Source organism: Nicotiana sylvestris, chromosome 7, assembly GCF_000393655.2.
Source record: "Nicotiana sylvestris chromosome 7, ASM39365v2, whole genome shotgun sequence".
NCBI classification, from domain to species: domain Eukaryota; kingdom Viridiplantae; phylum Streptophyta; class Magnoliopsida; order Solanales; family Solanaceae; genus Nicotiana; species Nicotiana sylvestris.
The window spans coordinates 11,113,969-11,137,453 of NC_091063.1; the positions used below are offsets into that span (position 1 = coordinate 11,113,969).

Sequence of the window (23,485 nt, forward strand, 5' to 3'; positions counted from 1 at the left end):
ATTGAATAAGCATATATTTGTTACTATTCCGCTAGATGAAGACAAATGGATAATTGAGTTGCAAGTTCTGTTGGTGGAATTGAACTTTAAATTAAAATTGATATTCCACCATGTTCTTCTTGCATTTACAAAGTAAACAACGGTCTACTCATATTGCTCAAATTGCACATGCAATCTCGCGTTCACCTCTTTTATTAATAATCTACCATTTGGCTAATACTTTAACCTCTATGTGGAAAATCTTTTGTATGCAAAAACATATATAGATATATAGGGTATTCGTGTATAAGAGTTAAACTATCACATAAAATCACCACTTCTGAAAGTGAAGAGAAATAAGTACTTATTAATTCCACTCTTATTTGGACTCATTTTCAAATCCTTAATCAAGACCTTTCTTTCAAATTTATTCCTATGCGAAAATATAAAAGAACAAACAATAGCAATATGTCAATATTAGCCAGAAAAGAGCAATAAAAAATAAAGATTGCCAAGCAGCATGTATGGACGACATATGCTTTATTTGACCATATATTTTTAGAATTTGCTAAAAATTAATTAAATGTACAATATACTCTTAGTTAGACACATCAAGAGTTTCATTTATAAGTACATTATGATAAAAAAAATATCATCAGGAGTAACCTAACCACATATACATCCTCTAAAGAAGTAGAATAATATATTTGTTAGCCATAAAAAATTGCCACATCACCTTTTCTATGTTAACTTTATTCAACATCCAAAACATAAAAATAAATACCCTACTTGTTGTTCAGGACTTTTGTCTTAAGGAAAAAAAAAAGGATTTTTGCATCATCCACAAGTAGATATCACAATATATACAAAGCAAGTACAAAGAAGAATTCACTAGACTTTGCGACTGTCACTACCCCGGTTCGCCCTCCGTGAATTGTCATGACGGCACCTAGTCTCTACGACTAGATAAGCCTAACAAATGCGGAATATAAATGAAAATTGCGGAAGAAATAATCAAAAACCAAAATAACTGAATGGAAACAATAGTTATAATGCCGCTCAGCATATACAACACAACATTCTCAAAACCAAGTACACTATCCCAAAACCCGGAAACTCACGAAAATACAAGCCTTTGGAATATCTAACAGTCTAACTCCAGAATATCTAACAAGAAAAACAATACAGAAGGGCAATGTTAATAGCTAGAATAGAAAGAGACTCCTTGGTCTGCGGACGCGGCAGCTGTACATCGAAGTCTCTAGAGTAGTCACCTCCCTCAAGGATGGTAGGCTTGAGTAGCAGTACCTGGATCTGCACATGAAAAACATGCGCAGAAAGGGCATGAGTACACCACAACGGTACTCAGTAAGTGACAAGCCTAACCTCGGTTAGGGAGTGACGAGGAAGGTTAGGGCCCTACTGAGGTTAAATAAAATATAAAGATCAAGAGTATAGAACAGAACAGTATAAATAAGTACAATAATAAAATAACACAGGATGTACAGGACAACAACAATTATACAGAAGCAAGGTAAACACGGAAAGGAAATACAGCTCAGCACCAATAATAACGATCGGGGATCTCCCAAAATACTGTCCTGTAGTCTCATGTCTACATATCCAATGGATCTCCCGGGATCCCATCTCGTAGTCCAACTCATAGTGCGAGGGGATCTACCGAAATCCCATTCTGTAGTCCCAAATGTAAATACTCAGTACTGGAGGAATCTACCGGGTGAATTCCCGTAGTTCCATATAATTGTGCAGGGGGATCTACCGGAATTCCACATCCGTAGTCCCAAAATAAATAGCGGGGGCGCTACCAGAATCCCACATCCGTAGTCCCAAAACAAATACACAGCAGTAACAGGAAACATACAAAAATGGCAAAACTTCATATTAAGGCAACAAGTGATTCTAGCCTAGCATGCTGCACAAAATTCAGGTAAGGCAGGTTGAACAACTAAATCAATTAAGTCACTTAGACATGCTTTCCTAAGCTAACAACATGCTTAATAATACAAGTAATAGAGACAGGAAATGAAATATACTAGTAATTACTTAAAGAAAACTGGATTTCCAACAATTAGCACAAGTACGCACTCGTCACCTCACGTACAAGACATTTTAATTACCAAATATATCAATCCTAAGGGGAAGGTCCCCCACACAAGGTTAGACAAGCCACTTACCCCGAACCGGCTCAAAATCAACCCGAGGCCACTTTCTTGTCACGAGTACTCGACTCCAAATGGTTCAAATCTATTCAATTCAATTGTATAATGTAAATAACACTACAAGTAACTGATTCTACAATTAAATTCTAAGCTAATATGCGAAATTATGTAAAATGACCAAAATGCCCCTCAGGCCCACGTCTCGGAATTGGCTAAAATTTATATTTCCTGAAACCTCGCACTCTCACGAGTTCAGTCATATCAAAAGTACCAAAATTGGACCTCAATTTAACCCTCAAATCATCACTTAATGGTCTCCAATTAGACAAGCACTAACCCCCCAATTACCACTGATTTTCCTTAATTTTTTATGCTTAAATTGATAAAAATCATTCCAATAACGAGTTTAGGGACCAAAGACCTTACCCCAATGAACTCCTCTGTAAATCCCTCTTGAAAAGTGCTCCCCAAGCTTCTTCCCGTTTTGAAAAAGATGAAAAATGGCCAAATTTCGCGAAGGCAAGAATTTATATGTTCTGCCCAGCGATTTCCGCATTTGCAACCCTGGGACCGCATCTGCGGTCCCGCTTCTCCGGAGCTAAGGTCGAATCTGCGACATTTCATTAAAGAAGGATTTTCCACACTTGCGACTCCCTTACCGCAGTTGTGGTGCCGCTTCTGCGGTTACCCAACCGCATCTGTGGTCGACTCCCTTTTTGCCTCAAACCGCTTTTGCGACCTCTGAGCCGTTCTGTGGCACCGCACCTGCGGAACCCAAACCGCAAGTGAGGTTATGAAAGAACCAGCAGCTGAAGCTGCAACTCTAAATCGAAAATCTTTCTGTCAACCATCTGAATTCATTGTGAGGCCTCTGGGGCCTCAACCAAAGGCACTAACAAGTCAGAAACCACTATCCAAACTTGTACCAATCCTTAAAACACCTAAAACAACATCGAAATCTCAAATTAACCATGGATTTAAGCCTAAGAACTCCAAAATTCTCAAAATATGCTTTTAATCAAAAAATCTATTAAACCTTGTCCGAATGACCTGAAATTTTGCACACACGTCACATTCAACACTACAGAGCTACTCCAACTTCCGAAGTTCCACTCCGACCCTCAGATCAAAATCTCACTATCAGACCGGAAACTTCAAAAATTCAACTTTCGGCATTTCAAGCCTAAATTAGCTACGGACCTCCAAAACACAATCCGAACACGCCCCTAAAACCGAAATCACCTAACGGAGCTAACAGAACCAACAGATTTCTATTCTGAGGCCGTCTTCACACTGTTCTGACTACGGTCAACTTTCCAACACTTAAGCTCTCATTTAGGGACTAACTATCCCAAACTCCCTGAAACTCAATACCGAACATCCTGGCAAATCAAAATAGCAGAAATAAACTCGGGGAAAGCAGTTAATAGGGGATCGGAGTGTTAATTCGTATGACGATCGGTCGGGTTGTCACATCCTCCTACACCTAAATATTCGTTCGTCCTCGAACGAGCATAAAGACATACTAAAGTAGTGAAAAGATGAGGGTAACGGCTGCGCATATCCTTCTCGATCTCCCAGGTCTCCTCCTCGACCGGTTGACCCTGCCACTGAACCTTCACGGATGCAATGTTCTTTGACCTTAGCTTTGTAACCTGCCTGTCCAATATTGCCACTGGCTCCTCAACATAGGATAGATCCTTGTCCAACTGGACTGAACTGAAATCCAACACGTGCGACGGATCACCGTGATACCTCCGGAGCATCGAAACATGAAATACCGAATGAACTGTTGCCAAGCTGGGAGGTAAGGCAAGCTCATAAGCAACCTCCCCAATACGACTCAATATCTTAAAAGGGTCAATAAACCTCAGACTCAACTTCCCTTTCTTCCGAAACCTCATAACAACCTTCATAGGTGATACCCGAAGCAGAACCCACTCTCCAACCATATAGGAAACATCACGAACCTTCCGATCTGCGTAACTCTTCTATCTAGACTGGGCTGTATGGAGTCTATCCTGAATCACCTTAACCTTCTCCAAAGCATCCTGAACTAAGTCCATGCCCAATAATCTAGCCTCACCCAGCTTAAACTAGCCCCCCCCCCACCGGGGATCTACACCGCCTACCATATAAAGCCTCATGCGGTGCCATCTGAATGTTGGGCTGATAGTTGTTGTTGTAAGCAAACTCCGTCAATGGCAAGAACTGATCCTAAGACCCTCCAAACTCCATCACACACGCACAAAGCATATCCTCTAAATGGTGTGCTCGGACTGTCCGTCCGTCTAAGGGTGAAATGTTGTACTCAACTCCACCCGAGTACCCAACTCATGCTGAACGGCTCTCCAGAATCGCGATGTGAACTGAGTACTTCTATCTGAAATGATGGACACTGGAATACCATGCAGACGGACAATCTCCTGGATATAAATCTCCGCCAACCACTCCGAAGAATAAGTAGTACACACAGGAATGAAATGAGCGGACTTGGTCAGCCGATCCACTATCACCCAAATAGTATCGAACTTTCTCAAAGTCCGCGGGATCCCAACTACAAAGTCCATGGTGATCTGCTCCAACTTCCACTCTGGAATCTCTATCTGCTAAAGCAACCCACCCGGTCTCTGGTGCTCATACTTCACCTACTGACAGTTGAGATATCGAGCTACGAATCCAACTATATCTTTCTTCATCCGCCTCCACCAATAGTGCTGTCTCAAATCCTTATATATCTTCGCGGCACCCGGATGGATGGAATACCGCGAACGGTGGGCCTCCTATAGAATCAACTTTCGAAGCCCATCAATATTGGGTACACAAATCCGACCCTGAATCCTCAATACCCCATCATCACCAATAGTCACATCTCTGGCATCACCGTGCTGAACCTTGTCCTTAAGGACAACCAAATGAGGGTCGTCATACTGCCCCTCCCTGATACGATCAAATAAGGAAGATCGAGAAACCACGTAAGCTAGAACCCGACTAGGCTCCGAAAGATTCAATCTCACAAACTGGCTGGCTAAAGCCTGAACATCCATCGCCATAAGCCTCTCCGATGCTGGTAAATAAGCCAAACTCCCCAAACTCTTTCCCCAGTGACTCAAAGTATCGGCCACCATATTGGCCTTACCCGGGTGATATAAAATAGTGATATCATAATCCTTCAGCAACTCTAACCACCTCCTCTGGTGCAAATTTATATCCTTTTGCTTGAACAAGTGCTACAAGCTCCGATGGTCAGTATAAATCTCACAGGAAACGTCGTATAAGTAATGGCGCCAAATCTTTAGGGCGTGAATAATGGCAGCTAACTCAAGGTCATAAACGGGGTAATTCTTCTCATGTATCTTCAACTGTCTGAACGCGTAGGAAATCACCCAACCGTCCTATATCAACACCGCTCCAAGGCCAACCCTCGAGGCATCACAATAGACCGTATAAGACCCCGAACTTATAGGCAGTATCAAAATTGGGGCTGTACCCAAAGCTATCTTGAACTTCTGAAAGCTCGCCTCACACACCTCCGTCCATTGGAACGGAGCACCCTTTTGGGTCAACCTGGTCATAGGGGTCGTAATCAATGAAAACCCCTCCACAAAATGACAGTAGTAGCCTGCCAAACCAAGGAAATTGCGGATCTCAGTAGCTGAGGATGGTCTGGGCCAACTGTGCACGGCCTCTATCTTCTTCGGATCCACCTGAATACCCTCGCTCGATACCACGTGGCCTAAAAATGCCACTAAATCCAACCAAAACTCACATTTCGAGAACTTAGCATATAACTTCTTCTCTCTCAGAGTTTGAAACACAGTCCTCAGGTGTTGCTCATGATCTTCCCGACTCGGGGAATACACCATAATATCATCAATAAAGACAATGACGAACGAGTCAAGATACGGCCGAACACAATGTGCATCAAATTTATAAAGGTTGTTGGGGCATTGGTCGGCCCAAATGACATAACAAAGAACTCGTGATGACCATACCGAGTCCTGAAAGCAGTCTTCGGGATATCTGGCTCCCGAATCTTCCACTAATGGTAACCTGAGCACAAATCAATCTTAGAAAACACCCGTGTGCCTTGAAGCTGGTCAAACAGATCATCAATACGAGGCAAAGGATAACGGTTCTTCACTGTAACCTTGTTCAACTGGCGATAATCAATACACATACGCATAGAACCATCATTTTTCTTCACAAACAAGACAAGAGCACCCCAAGGTGATACACTAGGCCGAATAAAACCCTTATCAAGCAATTCCTGTAACTGATCCTTCAACTCAGGGGGAGTCATACGATACGGAGGAATAGAAATGGGCTGAGTGCCCGACAATAGATCAATGCCAAAATCAATATCTTTATCAGGCGGCATGCCTGGAAGATCAGCTGGAAACACATCAGGAAAATCTCGTACTACTAGGACTGAATCAACTAAAGGGTTATCAATACTGACGTCTCTCACATAAGCTAAATAAGTGTCACACCCCTTCTCAACCATACGCTGAGCTTTAAGAAAAGAAATACCTCTACTAGAAGTGTGATCTAAAGTACCCCTCCACTCAATAAGCGGTACACCTGGCATTACCAGCATCACGATCTTTGCCTGACAATCAAGAATAGCATAATGGGGCGACAACCAGTCCATGCCCAAGATAATATCGAAGTCAACCATACTGAGTAACAATAAAATCGACTTAGGTCTCAAAACCACTAAGAGCAACCAAACATGACCGATAAACGCGGTCCACAATAAGAGGATCTCCCACAATAGTAGAAACATAAATATGGGAACTCAAAGAATCCCGAGATACACCTAAATGCTGAGCAAAATAAGAAGACACATAAGAATAAGTGGAGCCTGAATCAAATAGAACCGATGCATCTCTGTGACAAACCAGTATAATACCTGTGATGACAGAATCAGAGGCAATAGCCTTGGTACGGGCAGGAAGGGCATAGTATCGGGCCTGGCCTCCCCCTCTAGGGCGACCCTACCTCCCTGACCTCTACCTCTGGCTGGTTGAGCAGGTAGGGTAGCAACTGGAGCTGTAACCATAGCCTGAGAACTCTGCGGGGCACGCTGTGGCTGAGAAGTCTGTGGAGGTGCACCCCTCCCAAGTCTGGGGCAATCCCTCACCATATGGCGTGTGTCACCACACTAAAAACAAGCTATGGGAGGATGTGGTGGTTGTGACCGGCTCGGGCCAGGTCTGTTGGACTGACCCCTGAAAGCACCCTGTGCAGGAGGCGCGCTAGATACCAGTTGTGCATAATAAGGCTCCTGAGGTCTAGGAGGAGCTGGAATAACACTGGCTGCTGGAAGAGATGAATGAATAGGGGGACTCATATAACCCCTACCATGACGACCTACTGCTGGGGCACGGGCACCAGAGAAATGGCCCTGACTCTCGAGACCTCTTGGACTCCCTCTCCTCTCTCTCCCTAGCATTCATACCCTCAATCCTCCTAGCAATGCTCACCACCTGCTGATAAGAAATATCCATCTCCAACTCACGAGCCATGCTAGACCTGATGCTGGGAATAAGGCCCTCAATAAACCGGCAAACTCGCTCGCGAACGGTAGAAACCAAGGCTGGTTCATGCCTAGCCAAACTGGTGTAACAGACAGCATACTCTGAGACAGTCATAGTACCCTGGCGCAAATGCTCAAACTCTATGCGCCATGCATCACTGAGGCTCTGAGGAACATACTCTCTCAGGAACAGATCTGAAAATTGAGTCCAAGTCAGTGAAGCAGCCTCATCTAGACTGTCTAACTCATAGGTGCGCCACCACTCATAGGCGGCTCCTCGAAGCTGGAAGGTAGTGAAGGAAACCCCGCTCGATCCTGATATACCCATGGTACGGAGAATGCGGTAACTGCCATATAGAAATCCCAGAGCATCCTCCGATGCTAGACCGCTAAATACAGGAGGCTTGTACCTCTTGAACCTCTTAAGCCTCAGATGCTCCTCCTCGGAAGCCGCTGCCCAGTCCTCGGGCTGATCTGGCACTACAGGCGGTACATGAATAATCTTAGGGACCTGCTCAACATGCACTCGCGGTTCAGGAGTGCGGGCGGCAGGAGTCTGTGCTCCTCCCCCGGCCTAAGATGTAGCTGCAACAATGGGGAAACAACCCTGCCAAAGCCAGAGTGGTGTACATGCTCATGAACTGTGTCAGAGTCTCCTGAAGAGCTGGAGTAGTAGTAGCAGTAGGCGTGTCAGCTGCTCTGGCTGCACCACGTGCGCTTCCTTGGCCTCTACCCCGACCCCGACCTCTGACGGCTGCAGTAGGGGGCGTGGGTTCCTGATCATCTCGGGTAGCACGTGTCCTCACCATCTGTAAGAGAATAGAAGACAGAAGTTTAGAATTGTGATGTCAAAATATCGTACAATAAGGAAATCAAATGAAGTGGAATTTTCCTAACAGTTACATAGCCTCTCGTAGATAAGTACAGATATCTCCGTACCGATCAGCGAGACTCTAATAAACCGGCTTGTGATCCATGACTCCTATGAACCTAGAACTCTAATACCAACTTGTCACAACCCCAGTTTTCCCTCCATGAACTGTCGTGACGGCACCTAGTCTCTATGACTAGGTAAGCCTAACAAATGTGATACATAACGAAACTTGCGGAAGAAATAATCAAAAACCAAAATAACTGAATGGAAACAATAGTTATAATACCGCTCGGCATATACAACACAGCATTCTCAATACCAAGTACACTATCCCAAAATTCGGAAACTCACGAAAACACAAACCTTTGGAATATATAACAGTCTAACTCCAAAATATCTAACAAGAAAGACAATACAAAAGGGCAATGTTTAATAGCTAGAATAGAAAGGGACCCTTCGGTCTGCGGAAGCGGCAGATATACCTCGAAATCTCTAGAGCATTCGCCTCCCTCAAGGACGGTAGGCCTGAGTAGCGGTACCTGGATCTGCACATGAAAAACATGCGCAGAAAGAGCATGAGTACACCACAGCAGTACTCAGTAAGTGCCAAGCCTAACCTCGGTTGGGTAGTCACAAAGAAGGTCAGGGCCCTACTGAGGTTAAATAAAATATAAAGATCAATAGTATAGAATAGAACAATATAAATAAGTATAGCAGTAAAATAACACAGGATGTACAGGACAACAACAACTATACAAAAACAAGGAAAACACAGAAAGGAAATACAGCTCAGCACCAATAATAACGATCGGCGATCTCCCAGGACATCGTCATGCAGTCCCATGTGTACATATCTAATGGATATCCCGTCCCGTAGTCCAACTCATAGTGCATAGGGATCTACCGGAATCCCGTTCCGTAGTCCCAAATGTAAATACCCGGTACGGGGGGAATCTACTGGGTGCATTCTCGTAGTTCCATATAACTGTGTAGGGGGGTCTACCAGAATCTCACATCCGTAGTCCCAAAATAAATAGACAAGGGGGAGCTACCGGAATCCCACATCTGTAGTCACAAAATAAATACACAACAGCAATAGGAAAATATACAGAAATGGCAAAACTTGATATTAAGGCAACAAATGATTCTAGCCTAGCATGCTGCACAAAATTCAGGTAAGGCAGATTGAGCAAATAAAGCAATTAAGTCACTTAGACATGCTTTCCTAAGCTAACAACATGCTTAATAGTGCAAGTAATAGAGACATGAAATGAAACATACTAGTAATTACTTAAAGAAAACCGGATTTTCAATAATTAGCACAAGTACGCACTCGTCACCTCACGTACAAGTCATTTCAATTACCAAATATATCAATCCTAAGGGGAAGGTCCCCCACATAAGGTTAGACAAACTACTTACCACGAACCGACTCAAAATCAACCCGAGACCATGTTCTTGCCACGAGTACTCAACTCCAAATGGCCCAAATCTATTCAGTTCAATTGCATAATGTAAATAACACTTCAAGTAACTGATTCTACGATTAAATTCTAAGCTAATACGCAAAATTATGTAAAATCACCAAAATGCCTCTCGAGCCACGTCTCAGAATTGGGTAAAATTTATATTTCCAGAAACCTCGCACTCTCACGAGTTCAGTCATATCAAAAGTACCAAAATTGGACCTCAATTTGTCCCTCAAATCATCACTCAAAGGTCTCCAATTAGACAATCTCTAACCCTCAATTACCACTGATTTTCCTTAATTTTTCATGCTTAAATTGATAAAAATCATTCCAATAACGAGTTTAGGGACCAAAGACCTTACCCCAATGAACTCCTGTGTAAATTCCTCTTGAAAAGTGCTCCCCAAGCTTCTTCCCATTTTGAAAAAAGATGAAAAATGGCTAAATTTCGCGAAGGCAAGAATTTATATGTTCTGCCCAGTGATTTCCGCATTTGCGACATGTGGTCCCGCTTCTGCGGAGCCAAGGTCGCACCTGCGACATTTCATTAAAGAAGGACTTTTCGCACCTGCGACTACCTTACCGCAGATGCAATGCCGCTTCTTCGATTACCTGACTGCATCTGCGGTCGTCTCCCTTTTTGCCTCAAACTGCTTCTGCGACCTCTGAGCTGCTTCTGTGGCGCCGCACTTGCGGAACCCAAACCGCAGGTGCGGTTATGACATAACCACCAGCTGAAGCTGCAACTCTAACTCCATAATCTTTTCGTCAACCATCTGAATTCATCCCGAGGCCTCCGGGACCTCAACCAAAGGCACCAACAAGTCACAAACCACTATCCAAACTTGTACCAATCCTTAAAATACCTAATACAACATCGAAACCTCGAATTAACCATGGATTTAAGCCTAAGAACTCCAAAATTTTCAAAATACGCTTTCAATCAAAAAGTCTATCAAATCTCGTCCGAATGACCTGAAAAATTGCACACACGTCACATTCAACACTACGGAGCTACTCCAACTTCTGGAATTCCATTCCGACCCTCAGATCAAAAGTTCACTATCGGACCGGAAACTTCAAAAATTCAACTTTCGGCATTTCAAGCCTAAATTAGCTACGAACCTTCAAAACACAATCCGAACACGCCCCTAAACCAGAAATCACGTAACGGAACTAGCGGAACCATCGAATTTCTATTCCGAGGCCGTTTTCACACTGTTCCGACTACGGTCAACTTTCTAACACTTAAGCTCTCATTTAGGGACTAAGTGTCCCAAAACTCCGCGAGACTCAAAATCGAACGTCCCGACAAAATCAAAATAGCAGAAATAAACTCGGGAAAAGCATTTAATAGGGGATCGGGGCGTTAATTCTTAAGACGACCGGCCGGTCGTCACATAAACGATTTACATAAACTTACCCTTTTCAAAGTGAAAGAGAAAACATTAACCTTATACACTGTTGTGATTCGCTGGGCGTATCAGCATATGTGTGTTACTTTTCCAAGAGCTACATACAAAGAAGGAAGGTATATCAATTAATTTTAATAACCATATCACAGGTGATACTTTCAGAAAATGAAGCATGATTATTAGTGGCGAAGCCAGAAATTTTCTCTAGGGTGTTCAAACTTGAAATAAGTAAAAAAAATAATCCGACAAAGGGTGTTCAATATATATTATGTACCTCTAAAATCTAATATTTTACCTATATAAACAGTGTGATTTTCCGATAAAAGATGGTCAGTTGACCACCCTAACCCAAGTGTACCTTCGCCCCTGATGATGACATTGATATGCCCTACTTCTTCTTCAGTATTTATGCATTGTCCACAAGCAGATATCGGCAAAATATACAAAGCAAGTACGAAGAAGAAAATAAGGTGAATGATGGGGTGGTCAGATGAACAGTGTGCAAATATTGTGACTAATTAACCCCTCTTCACCATTAACATGGCCTAATACAGTATGGAGGAATATGATTTCATTCATTTATAGTATGAGAGAAATAGAAGGAGGAGTTACACATTTTTATATCAAATGAATTTAATCTCCTTTAATTAACTAATGCACCATTTCGTATCATGGAATGACAGCCCTTTAATTGAGCAATGAAGGCCTTAATTGAGTAATGGCCGTTTCACACAATGAAATGCCATCCACTTTAATTGGGTAATGCACCGTTGCTTTAACTATTGAACCGTTTCATACCACGGAATGCGGAAGTGGTGCACTGCATCATAGATGGCCTGAAATTGAGTGCTTTATTCTTACAATACAAGGGGGAAATAGGGAGAAAAAGAGGGGAAAAAAAGATAAATAAGTTTCTTGGCCAAAGAGAGAGGTGCCAAGTCACCTTTTCTATTTTCTCATATATATAGTCAAATATCTCTGTAATAGCCTCATTTATTCCGAATATTTTTGGGTGTTATAGCGAAGTGCTGTTATAGAGAACATCTATTATATCATAATTTAAAAATTGGTTCCGAAAAATTTAGTTTTAATAGTGAGATGTTATTAAACATGGCGACTCATATAACCCATACCATAACGACCTACTGTTGGGGCATGGGCAACAGAGAAATGGCCCTGACTCTCGAGACCTCTTGGCCTCCCTCTTCTCTCTCTCTCCCTAGCATGCATACCCTCAATCTGACAGCTACAGTAGGGGCGCGGGTGCCTGATCATCTCGTATAGCACGTGTCCTCACCATCTGTGAGAGAATAGAAGACAAAAGTTTAGAATCGTGATGTCAAAATATCGCACACAAGGAAATCAAATGAAGTGGAGTTTTCCTAACAGTTACATAGCCTCTCGTAGATAGGTACAAACGTCTCAGTACCGAACTGCGAGACTCTAATAAACCGGCTTGTGATTTATGACTCCTATGAACCTAGAGCTCTAATACCAACTTGTCACGACCCCAGTTCGCCCTCTGTGAACTGTCGTGATGGCTCCTAGTCTCTACGACTAGGTAAGCCTAACAAATGCGGAACATAAACGAAACTTGTGGAAGAAATAATCAAAAACCAAAATAACTGAATGGAAACAATAGTTATAATGCCGCTCGGCATATACAACACAACATTCTCAAAACCAAGTACACTATCCCAAAATGCGGAAACTCACGGAAACACAAGCCTTTGGAATATCTAACAGTCTAACTCCAGAATATCTAACAAGAAAGACAATACAAAAGGGCAATGTTTAACAGCTAGAATAGAAAGGTACTCCTCGGTCTGCGGACGCGGCAGATGTATTTCGAAGCCTCTAGAGTAGTCATCTCCCTCAAAGATGGTAGGCCTGAGTAGCGGTACATGGATCTGCACATGAAAAACATGCGCAAAAAGGGCATGAGTACACCACATCGGTACTCAGTAAGTGCCAAGCCTAACCTCGGTTGGGTAGTGACAAGGAAGGTCAGGGCCCTAATGAGGTTAAATACAATATAAACAGTATAGAACATAACAATATAAATAAGTATAGCAGTAAAATAACACAGGATGTACAGGACAACAACAACTATACAGAAACAAGGAAAACACGGAAAGGAAATACAGCTCAGCACCAATAATAACGATCGGGGATCTCCCAGGATACTGTCCTGTAGTCCCATGTGTACATATCTAATGGATCTCCCGGGATCCCGTCCCATAGTCCAACTCATAATGCGCGGGGATCTACCGGAATCCTGTTCCATAGTCCCAAATGTAAATACCCAGTATTGGGGAATCTACTAGGTGCATTCCCGTAGTTCCATATAACTGTGTAGTGGGATAGACCGGAATCCTACATCCGTAGTCCCAAAATAAACAGACAAGGGGGAGCTATCGGAATCCCACATCCGTAGTCACAAAATAAATACACAACAACAACAGAAAAATATACAGAAATGACAAAACTTCATATTAAAGCAACAAGTGATTCTAGCCTAGCATGCTGCACAGAATTCAGGTAAGGCAGGTTGAGCAAATAAAACAATTAAGTCACTTAGACATGCTTTCCTAAGCTAACAGCATGCTTAATAGTGCTAGTAATAGAGACAGGAAAGGAAATATACTAGTAATTACTTAAAGAAAACCGGATTTCCAATAATTAGCACAAGTACGCACTCGTCACCTCACGTACAAGTCATTTCAATTACCAAATATACCAATCCTTAGGGGAAAGTTCCCCACACAAGGTTAGACAAGCCACTTATCCCGAACCGACTCAAAATCAACACGAGACCACGTTCTTGCCACGAGTGCCCGACTCCAAATGGCCCAAATCTATTCAGTTCAATTGCATAATGTAAATAACACTTCAAGTAACTGATTCTACAATTAAATTCTAAGCTAATACGCGGAATTTATGTAAAATGACCAAAATGCCCTCGGGCCCACGTCTCGGAATCGGGTAAAATTTATATTTCCAGAAACCTCGCACTCTCACGAGTTCAGTCATATCAAAATTACCAAAATCGAACCTCAATTTGTCCCTCAAATCATCTCAAATGTGTCTAATTAGACAGGCCCTAACCCCAATTACCACTGATTTTCCTTAATTTTTCATGCTTAAATTGATAAAAATCATTCCAATAACGAGTTTAGGGACTAAAGACCTTATCCCAATGAACTCCTCTATAAATTCCTCTTGAAAAGTGCTCCCCAAGCTTCTTCCCGTTTTGAAAAAAAGATGAAAAATGGCTAAATTTCGCGAAGGCAAGAATTCATATGTTCTGCCCAGCAATTTCCGCATTTGCGGCCCTGGGTCCGCATCTGTGGTCCCGCTTCTGCGGAGCCAAGGTCGCACCTGCGATATTTCATTAAAGAAGGACTTTTCGCACATGCGACTACCTTACCGCAGATGCGGTGCTGCTTCTTCGGTTACCTGAACGCATCTGCGATCGACTCCCTTTTTGCCTCAAACCGCTTCTGCGGCCTCTGAGCCGCTTCTGCGGCGCCGCACCTGCGGAACCCAAACCGCATGTGCGGTTATGATAGAACCAGCAGCTGAATCTGCAACTCTAACTCCAAAATCTTTCCGTCAACCATCCAAATTCATCCCGAGGCCTTCGGGACCTCAACCAAAGGCACCAACAAGTCACAAACCACTATCCAAACTTGTACCAATCCTTAAAACACCTAAAATAACATCGAAACCTTGAATTAACCATGGATTTAAGCCTAAGAACTCCATAATTCTCAAAATACGCTTTCGATCATAAAGTCTATCTAACCTCGTCCGAATGACCTGAAATTTTGCACACACATCACATTCAACACTACGGAGCTACTCCAACTTCTGGAATTCTATTCCGACCCTCGGATCAAAATCTCACTATCGGACCGGAAACTTCAAAAATTCAACTTTCGACATTTCAAGCCTAAATTAGCTACGGACCTCCAAAACACAATCCGAACACGCCCCTAAACCAGAAATCACCTAACGGAGCTAACGGAACTATCGGATTTCCATTCCGAGGACGTCTTCACACTGTTCCAACTACAGTCAACTTTCCAACACTTAAGCTCTCATTTAGGGACTAAGTGTCCCAAAACTCCACAAAACTCAAAACCGAACGTCCTGGCAAATCAAAATAGCAGAAATAAACTCGGGGAAAACAGTTAATAGGGGATTGGGCCGTTAATTCTTAAGATGACCAACCGGGTCATCACAACAAAGATTTACATAAACTTACCCTTTTCAAAGTGAAAGAAAAAACATTAACCTTATACACTCGTTGTGATTCGCTGGGCGTATCAGCATATGTGTGTTACTTTTCCAAGAGCTACATACAAAGAAGGAAGGTATATCAATTAATTTTAATAACCATATCACAGGTGATACTTTCAGAAAATGAAGCATGATGATCAGTGGCGAGTCAGAAATTTTCTCAAGGATGTTCAAACTTGAAATAAATAAAAAAAAATCCGACAGAGGGTATTCAATACATGTTATGTACCTCTAAAGTTTAATATTTTACCTATATAAACAGTATAATTTTTCAATAAAGGGTGGTCAGTTGACCATCCTAACCCAAGTGTGCCTTCGGCCCTGATGATGACATTGATATGCCCTACTTCTTCTTCAGTATTTATGCATTGTCCACAAGCAGATATCGACAAAATATACAAAGCAAGTACGAAGAAGAAAATAAGGTGAAAGATGGGGTGGTGAGATGAACAGTGTGCAAATATTGTGACTAATTAACCCCTCTTCACCATTAACATGGCCTAATACAGTATGGAGGAATATGATTTCATTCATTTATAGTATGAGAGAAATAGAAGGAGGAGTTACACATTTTTATATCAAATGAATTTAATCTCCTTTAATTAACTAATGCACCATTTCGTATCATGGAATGACAGCCCTTTAATTGAGCAATGAAGGCCTTAATTGAGTAATGGCCGTTTCACACAATGAAATGCCATCCACTTTAATTGGGTGATGCACCGTTGCTTTAACTATTGAACCGTTTCATACCACGGAATGCGGAAGTGGTGCACTGCATCATAGATGGCCTGAAATTGAGTGCTTTATTCTTACAATACAAGGGGAATATAGGGAGAAAAAGAGGGGGAAAAAAGATAAATAGGTTTCTTGGCCCAAGGAGAGGTGCCAAGTCACCTTTTCTATTTTCTCATATATATATATATATATATATAGTCAAATCTCTCTGTAATAGTCTCGTTTATTCCAAATATTTTTGGGTGTTATAGCGAAGTGCTGTTATAGAGAACATCTATTATAACATAACTTAAAAATTGGTTTCGAAAAAATTTAGTTTTAATAGTAAGATGTTATTATATAGCGATGATGTTATAGAAAGGTCCGATTAATTATTAAAATCAATCTAATTACTTATATTAATACCATGAGACCATTAGTATATGAAACTTACTTTTTTTTTTAAGAAAGAAAACTTTATATAAAAATAGAAGACTTTATAAAAAGCTATCTTTTTGTTGGAATAAAGGTTGAGTAAAAGGATTGATATTTTAGAAAATTTTGCTGTTTTTATTGGGGGCAACGCGCTGACTCATGCGCTCTATGCTCAATCTAATTGGGAAGTAAAAACAAAGACAGCATTCGCGAAAACCAATGATATATCTACAAAAGAAGAAGAAAAAAAGCAGAAAGTTAAAACCAAAACCAAAACCAGCACCTGCAGTTAATATGGAGAAATTAGCAGAAGTGATTCTGATCCCATCTCCGGCAATGGGCCATGTTGCTCAGATGCTAGAGTTAGCAAAACTCTTTTTCCATCAAAATCATCATCTCACAATCACTGTCCTTATTATGAAACTCCCTGATTACATTGACGCCGTCAGTGGACCTTTCGTTGACTCTGTAGCTGCTTCATCCTCCTCTGATCGCCTTCGATTTGTTCACTTACCAGCAGCTGATCCAACACCAGAGTGGGGTTCCAAAACTCGAGGACATTTCGTCTACAGATTAGTACAAAGCCAAAGATCTCACATCAAGGATTTCTTAATATCTCAACGCTCTAGTAAAACACTCGCTGGTTTTGTTGTTGACATGTTATGCACTCCGTTTATGGATGTAGCTGACGAGTTTAAGATCCCCAGCTACGTGTTTTTCACTTCCCCAGCTGCTTTTCTTGGACTAATGCTTCATTTCCAGTTTCTTGAAGATGAGTGTCAACAAGATGTTTCTTTGTTCAAGAACACTGATAGTAGTAATCTCTTATCATTTCCCAGTTACGCGTACCCTGTTCCTCCTAGTGTATTGCCAATGGTCCTAGTCGATAGAGACACATGGCTAGGGAGATTCCTCGATTTCGCTCGTGGATATAGAAAAGCCAAAGGCATTATTATCAACACTTTTGCTGAATTAGAAATCCATCAATTAGATGCTTATAAGAAAAACAACTGTAACATGTCAAGATCTAAACAGGATCAGGTTCCACTACCACCTATTTATCCAATTGGTCCAATTTTGAACCAGTCAAAATCCAAGTCAGAGTCAGAGGAGGCAGAAATAACAAATTGGCTTGATCAACAGCCAACAAAATCAGTTGTGCTAATATGTTTTGGGAGCCAAGGGAGTTTACCACTGGACCAAGTGAAACAGATCGCTTTAGCTTTGGACAACTGTGGCTGCAGATTCTTGTGGTCTTTACGTCAACCCCCACAAAGCAATAATGCGCAATTCCCCGGAGAATACACGAGCTATTCCGAAATCTTACCAGAAGGATTTCTTGATCGGACAGAGATAAAAGGGAAAGTAGTAGGATGGGTCCCGCAACTGAAGGTTTTGTCCCACGAGGCAATCGGGGGATTCGTGTCACATTGTGGTTGGAATTCAATACTCGAAAGTATATGGTGTGGGGTGCCTATAGCAACATGGCCATTGCATTCGGAGCAGCAAGTGAATGCGTTTCAGTTAGTGAAAGAAGTAGGAGTTGCAGTGGATATCACTTTGGATTACTGCGAAAGGAATAAAGATCAGCCAATGGTAACTGCAGACGCCATAGAAAAACGGATTAAAGAATTGATGGAAATTAATACAGCAGTAAGAGAAAAGGCAAAGGAGATGAAGGAGAAGAGCAGGGCTAGCGTAATCGAAGGTGGATCGTCATACTTGTCCCTCGGCAAACTCATAGATGAACTACTGAAAAATGCAGCTTTGTAACTTCCAAAATTACCAAAAATGAGGTAAAGTTTCAGTAAGAAAGACCTTTCAGTTAGTAATAAAATTGGATTTCCCACTAAGAGTTGAAATAAATTATCTTCTACTCAGTTTATAGATCCTTGTATTTATCACTATTTAATCATATTATCTTGTTATATTCTCTTTTAATTTTTGAAGAATATTGAGAGGTTAGAATTAAATTGAGACAATAATTAAATTGTTGTTAAGCTTCTTATCCTACTTAGTCCTACATTTATTTATATACCAACTTGTTAATCTTGTATAAAGACAAGTTCAGATCATCTATTCTTTTGAAATCTGTTGGCAAGGAACTTTTTAATGTCAACTATACATATTCAACATTTGGACAAAATCAGTCGATCGATGAATAAAATAGGCCAACTAGCTACACAGTCAATATACTAAACATATTTTACAAAAGTTGATTTGAGACTTTGAGGATAAGATTGATGGAATATATACCACAGCGGAAGCAATAACAGAATCTTATTCACGTGTAATCTAAACAACTAGCATGTATGGAGATTTTAGGATTACCTCTTGAAGCGTAAACACAACAAATCTAGGTCGTTCTCCAGTTCCTCAGTTGAAAACACACTAGCAGATTTCCACAGTCTTCTACTGTGTTACCCAAACAATAACCGAAAAAGAGAGAATTTTGGGTGGGCAAAATTCTAGTAGAAACCGCAGTCAGAATCATGTAAAAAACGTCCAGCCCTTATATCCATATATATAGCTGCGTTTTTAGGTCAAAACCGTTTTCCACGTTTTCTTTCCCACTAAGTAACAGTTTCCACTATTTTCTATTATTTAGGCACAGTAGGGACCACAGAATTTAATTAACAAGGCTTCCTATTATGATATTAATTTCGAAATTCTGAAACTAATTTCCATCATAATAAATTACGAATTATTCCACTAAAAATTCGTAATTGCACTCCTTAGTTCAATTTCGAAATTCTTCCATAAAACCTTATTTAACTCCTCATGTTAAGATTCAGATACTAATCAATCAAATTAAATTACTGACCTATTTAATTTATTGATTACTTCCTTTAGACTTACACTTAACTTATTTCATGTGTCGGATACAAAATCCACCGGCCGGGTTTACACATGAAAACTTATAAGCTTTCATAAAGGAGTATCATCAATCTCAAAATTGAGACATGGATTCCATCAACTAATTATTACTTCGCCAATGTATATCATTGTTATCCAATTTACCAGGCTTATTGACTCGCGAAAGAATCTCGCCTTTTAATAAATCAAAACAACAAGTGACATACACAGCTAATAATAATTATATCAGGATTAAGAGTATAAGTACATTAAATGGACTAGAGAAATTATTTTATAAAGTCAGTATAAAATACTCATCTCTACTTGATCCGTTCAATACATACAAAATGTACTAGCACAAGAAGTTGGAATTAAACCATTCCCATAATCAAGATAAATTATATTTAATCTTGTGCTACAATCATTCCGATGATTTGTCCAATTCCATCATTAGATTGTGAACATTAACTTTTATGTCTTACAAGAACCGATGATTTAATCTTCCGTGTATAAGCTAAACTCTATACACTAAATCATCTACTATGTAAGCAATGGACGCACAAACCAACACATGATCTATTTAAAATGAAACTTTATTGAATTTAAACAAGTAAATAAATAATTGTTCATAAAGAATACTATAACAATACGCATGACTTATAGTATATTCTAACAATCTCCCACTTAGACTAATAACCATGCGTCTACAATTTTGACACCCATTCCTTCTACATGCTTATCAAAAGTCTTCTGTGGTAAGCTCTTAGTAAACGGATCTGCCAAGTTGTTCTCTGACGCAATCTTGGTGACCACTACATCCCCTCTCTGCACTATATCACGAATTAAATGATATTTACGCTCAATGTGCTTTGCCCTCTTATGGCTTCGTGGCTCCTTTGAATTTGCAACCGCACCACTATTATCACAGTAAAGCGTAATTGGTGCTTGAATCGAAGGAACCACACCCAACTCTCTCAGGAAGTTACCGAGCCAAACTGCCTCTTTGGCTGCCTCAGAGGCTGCCACATATTCGGCTTCCATGGTGGAATCAGCAACACAAGTTTGCTTGATACTCCTCCAACTTATGGCTCCACCTCCAAGAGTAAACACATTACCTGAGGTAGACTTTCTAGAATCTCTGTCTGATTGGAAATCCGAATCAGTATACCCAATAGGTACCAGGTCATCCGATTGGTAGATCAACATGTAATCCCTAGTCCTTTTCAGGTACTTGATTATATGTTTAACCGCCGTCCAATGCTCTTTCCCAGGATTAGACTGAAATCTGCTAACAACGCCAACGGCAAAGCAGATATCAGGCCTAGTGCATAACATAGCATACATGAGGCTCCCCACAGCTGATGCATAAGGGACCGCCTTCATCTTTTCTATCTCTTCATCAGTCTTAGGAGACTGATCTTTAGATAGAGAAATTCCATGTCTGAAAGGAAGGAATCCTTTCTTGGAATCATGCATGCTAAACCTGGAGAGTATTGTATCAATATAAAGACCTTGGGACAAGCCTAATATCCTTTTCTTGCGATCTCGCAAGAGTTTGATCCCAAGGATATGAGCCGCTTCTCCCAAATCTTTCATATCAAAATGTGTGGACAACCACTGCTTAACTGAATTCAACATGCCCACATTATTTCCTATGAGCAGTATGTCATCTACATATAAGATCAAAAATGCCACTTTGTCCCCATCCCACTTTTTGTATACACAAGATTCGTTAAGACACTGATCAAAACCAAAAGTTTTAATCGCCTTATCAAAACAAGTGTTCCATGCCCTAGATGCCTGTTTTAGTCCATAAATGGACCTTTTAAGCTTACACAACATGTGCTCTTTGCCACTTTCCATAAAACCGTCTGGTTGCATCATATAGATGCACTCATCAAGACTTCCATTAAGGAAAGCTGTCTTGACATCCATTTGCCAAATCTCATAATCATAATGAGCAGCAATGGATAAGAGAATCCTTATAGACTTAAGCATGGCTACCGGCGAGAAGGTTTCCTCATAGTCAATCCCTTCTTTCTGAGTAAACCCTTTCGCTACAAGCCTTGCTTTAAAAGTTTGTACTTTTCCGTCTACACCTCTCTTTTTCTTATAGATCCATTTGCATCCAATGGGTTTAACCCCATCAGTTGGTTCTACAAGATCCCAAACCTGATTAGAGTACATAGACTCCATCTCTGATTTCATAGCAGCAACCCACTTATCGGCATCCTTATCATGTAGTGCTTGGTCGTAATTGACAGGTTCGGAGGTAGGCTCCTCAGGGATCCTATCATATGATTCTCCCAAGAGCGTGTAACGAACTGGCTGTCTTATTTCTCTCCCACTACGACTACGCACTACATCAGTTGCAACTACATCACGTTGATTTTGTGGTTGAACCACAACATCATCAGGAACCTGAGTCTCCATGCTATCCACAGGGATATCAACGACTTCTTCCTGTTGTGCAGTCTGCTCAACATGACTCCCACTACTTTGTGGTAGTATGACTGCGGGCACTTGTTCTTGTGGTACATTAAGTCTATTGACATTTCTCCCACTACTAAAGTGCAATGGTATGTCAAAATCGACTTCCGGGGTTTGGATATGGTCGTTTTGATTTTCAGATGACTGAGTTTCCATTCCTTTGCTGAGTTCCTATAAAACGAGTTTACTTCTAGAAACATGGTTCATCAAAGAGTCCTTTTCTAGAAACTTGGCATTTGTGCTAACAATTACCTTTTTCTCTTTAGGACAATAGAATAAATCACCTTTCGTCCCTTTTGGATAACCTATAAACACGCATACATCCGTTCTTGCCTCCAATTTATCCGTTTTCCCCTTTAGCACATGTGCCGGACAACCCCAAACTCGAATATGCCGCAGACTAGGCTTGCGCCCAGTCCACAATTCTGTAGGGGTCAAGGGTACTGACTTTGAAGGAACTAAGTTCAGAACATAATTCGCCGTTTCTAAGGCATGTCCCCAAAAAGACGAAGGCAAATCAGAATAACTCATCATTGATCTAACCATTTCCATAAGAGTCCTATTTCTTCTTTCAGCTACACCATTTTGTTGTGGAGTTCCAGGTGCAGATAATTGAGATGTAATTCCACATTCTGATAAATAACCAATAAAGTCTGTAGAGAGGTACTCCCCACCACGATCAGATCGTAGTGTCTTGATATGTTTATTATGTCGCTTTTCAGTCTCAGTCTTGAATTCTTTGAACTTTTCAAAACATTCAGACTTTCGACGCAACAAATAAATATATCCATATTTTGAGTAATCATCTGTGAAAGTCACAAAATACTCAAAACCACCTCTTGCTTGGACATTCATTGGACCACACAAATCAGAATGAATTAATTCTAATTTATCACTTGCCCGATTTCCTTTTGAGGGGAAATTTCGTTTTGTCATTTTCCCTTCTAAACAAGATTCACAAGTTGGTAGTGCCTCCACTTTCAATGAACTTAAAGGTCCATCCTTGACCAACCTGGAAATTCTGTTCAGATTTATATGACCCAAACGCAAGTGCCATAAATATGTTTCACTCAATTCAGAAGAACGTTTTCTCTTGCTTGGTAAATCAACATTATTCAGTTCTTTAGGTGGTAACGGTTTAGGAATAGAGTCAACAACAAAAAGACCATTAATCAATGTAGCCGAAGAGAGATAACGCTTATTATGAGTAATAACACATTTAT

General features: G+C 40.9%; 1 protein-coding gene across 1 annotated transcript; it reads left to right on the forward strand.

Moving 5' to 3' along the window:
- Positions 1-17,002: 17,002 nt before the first annotated feature.
- LOC104217805 (anthocyanidin 3-O-glucosyltransferase 2-like) lies at positions 17,003-18,803 on the forward strand. The gene has a single exon (XM_009768137.2). It carries the CDS (start codon positions 17,136-17,138, stop codon positions 18,687-18,689), a length of 1,554 nt encoding a protein of 517 aa, XP_009766439.1. The 5' UTR covers positions 17,003-17,135; the 3' UTR covers positions 18,690-18,803.
- Positions 18,804-23,485: the final 4,682 nt, after the last annotated feature.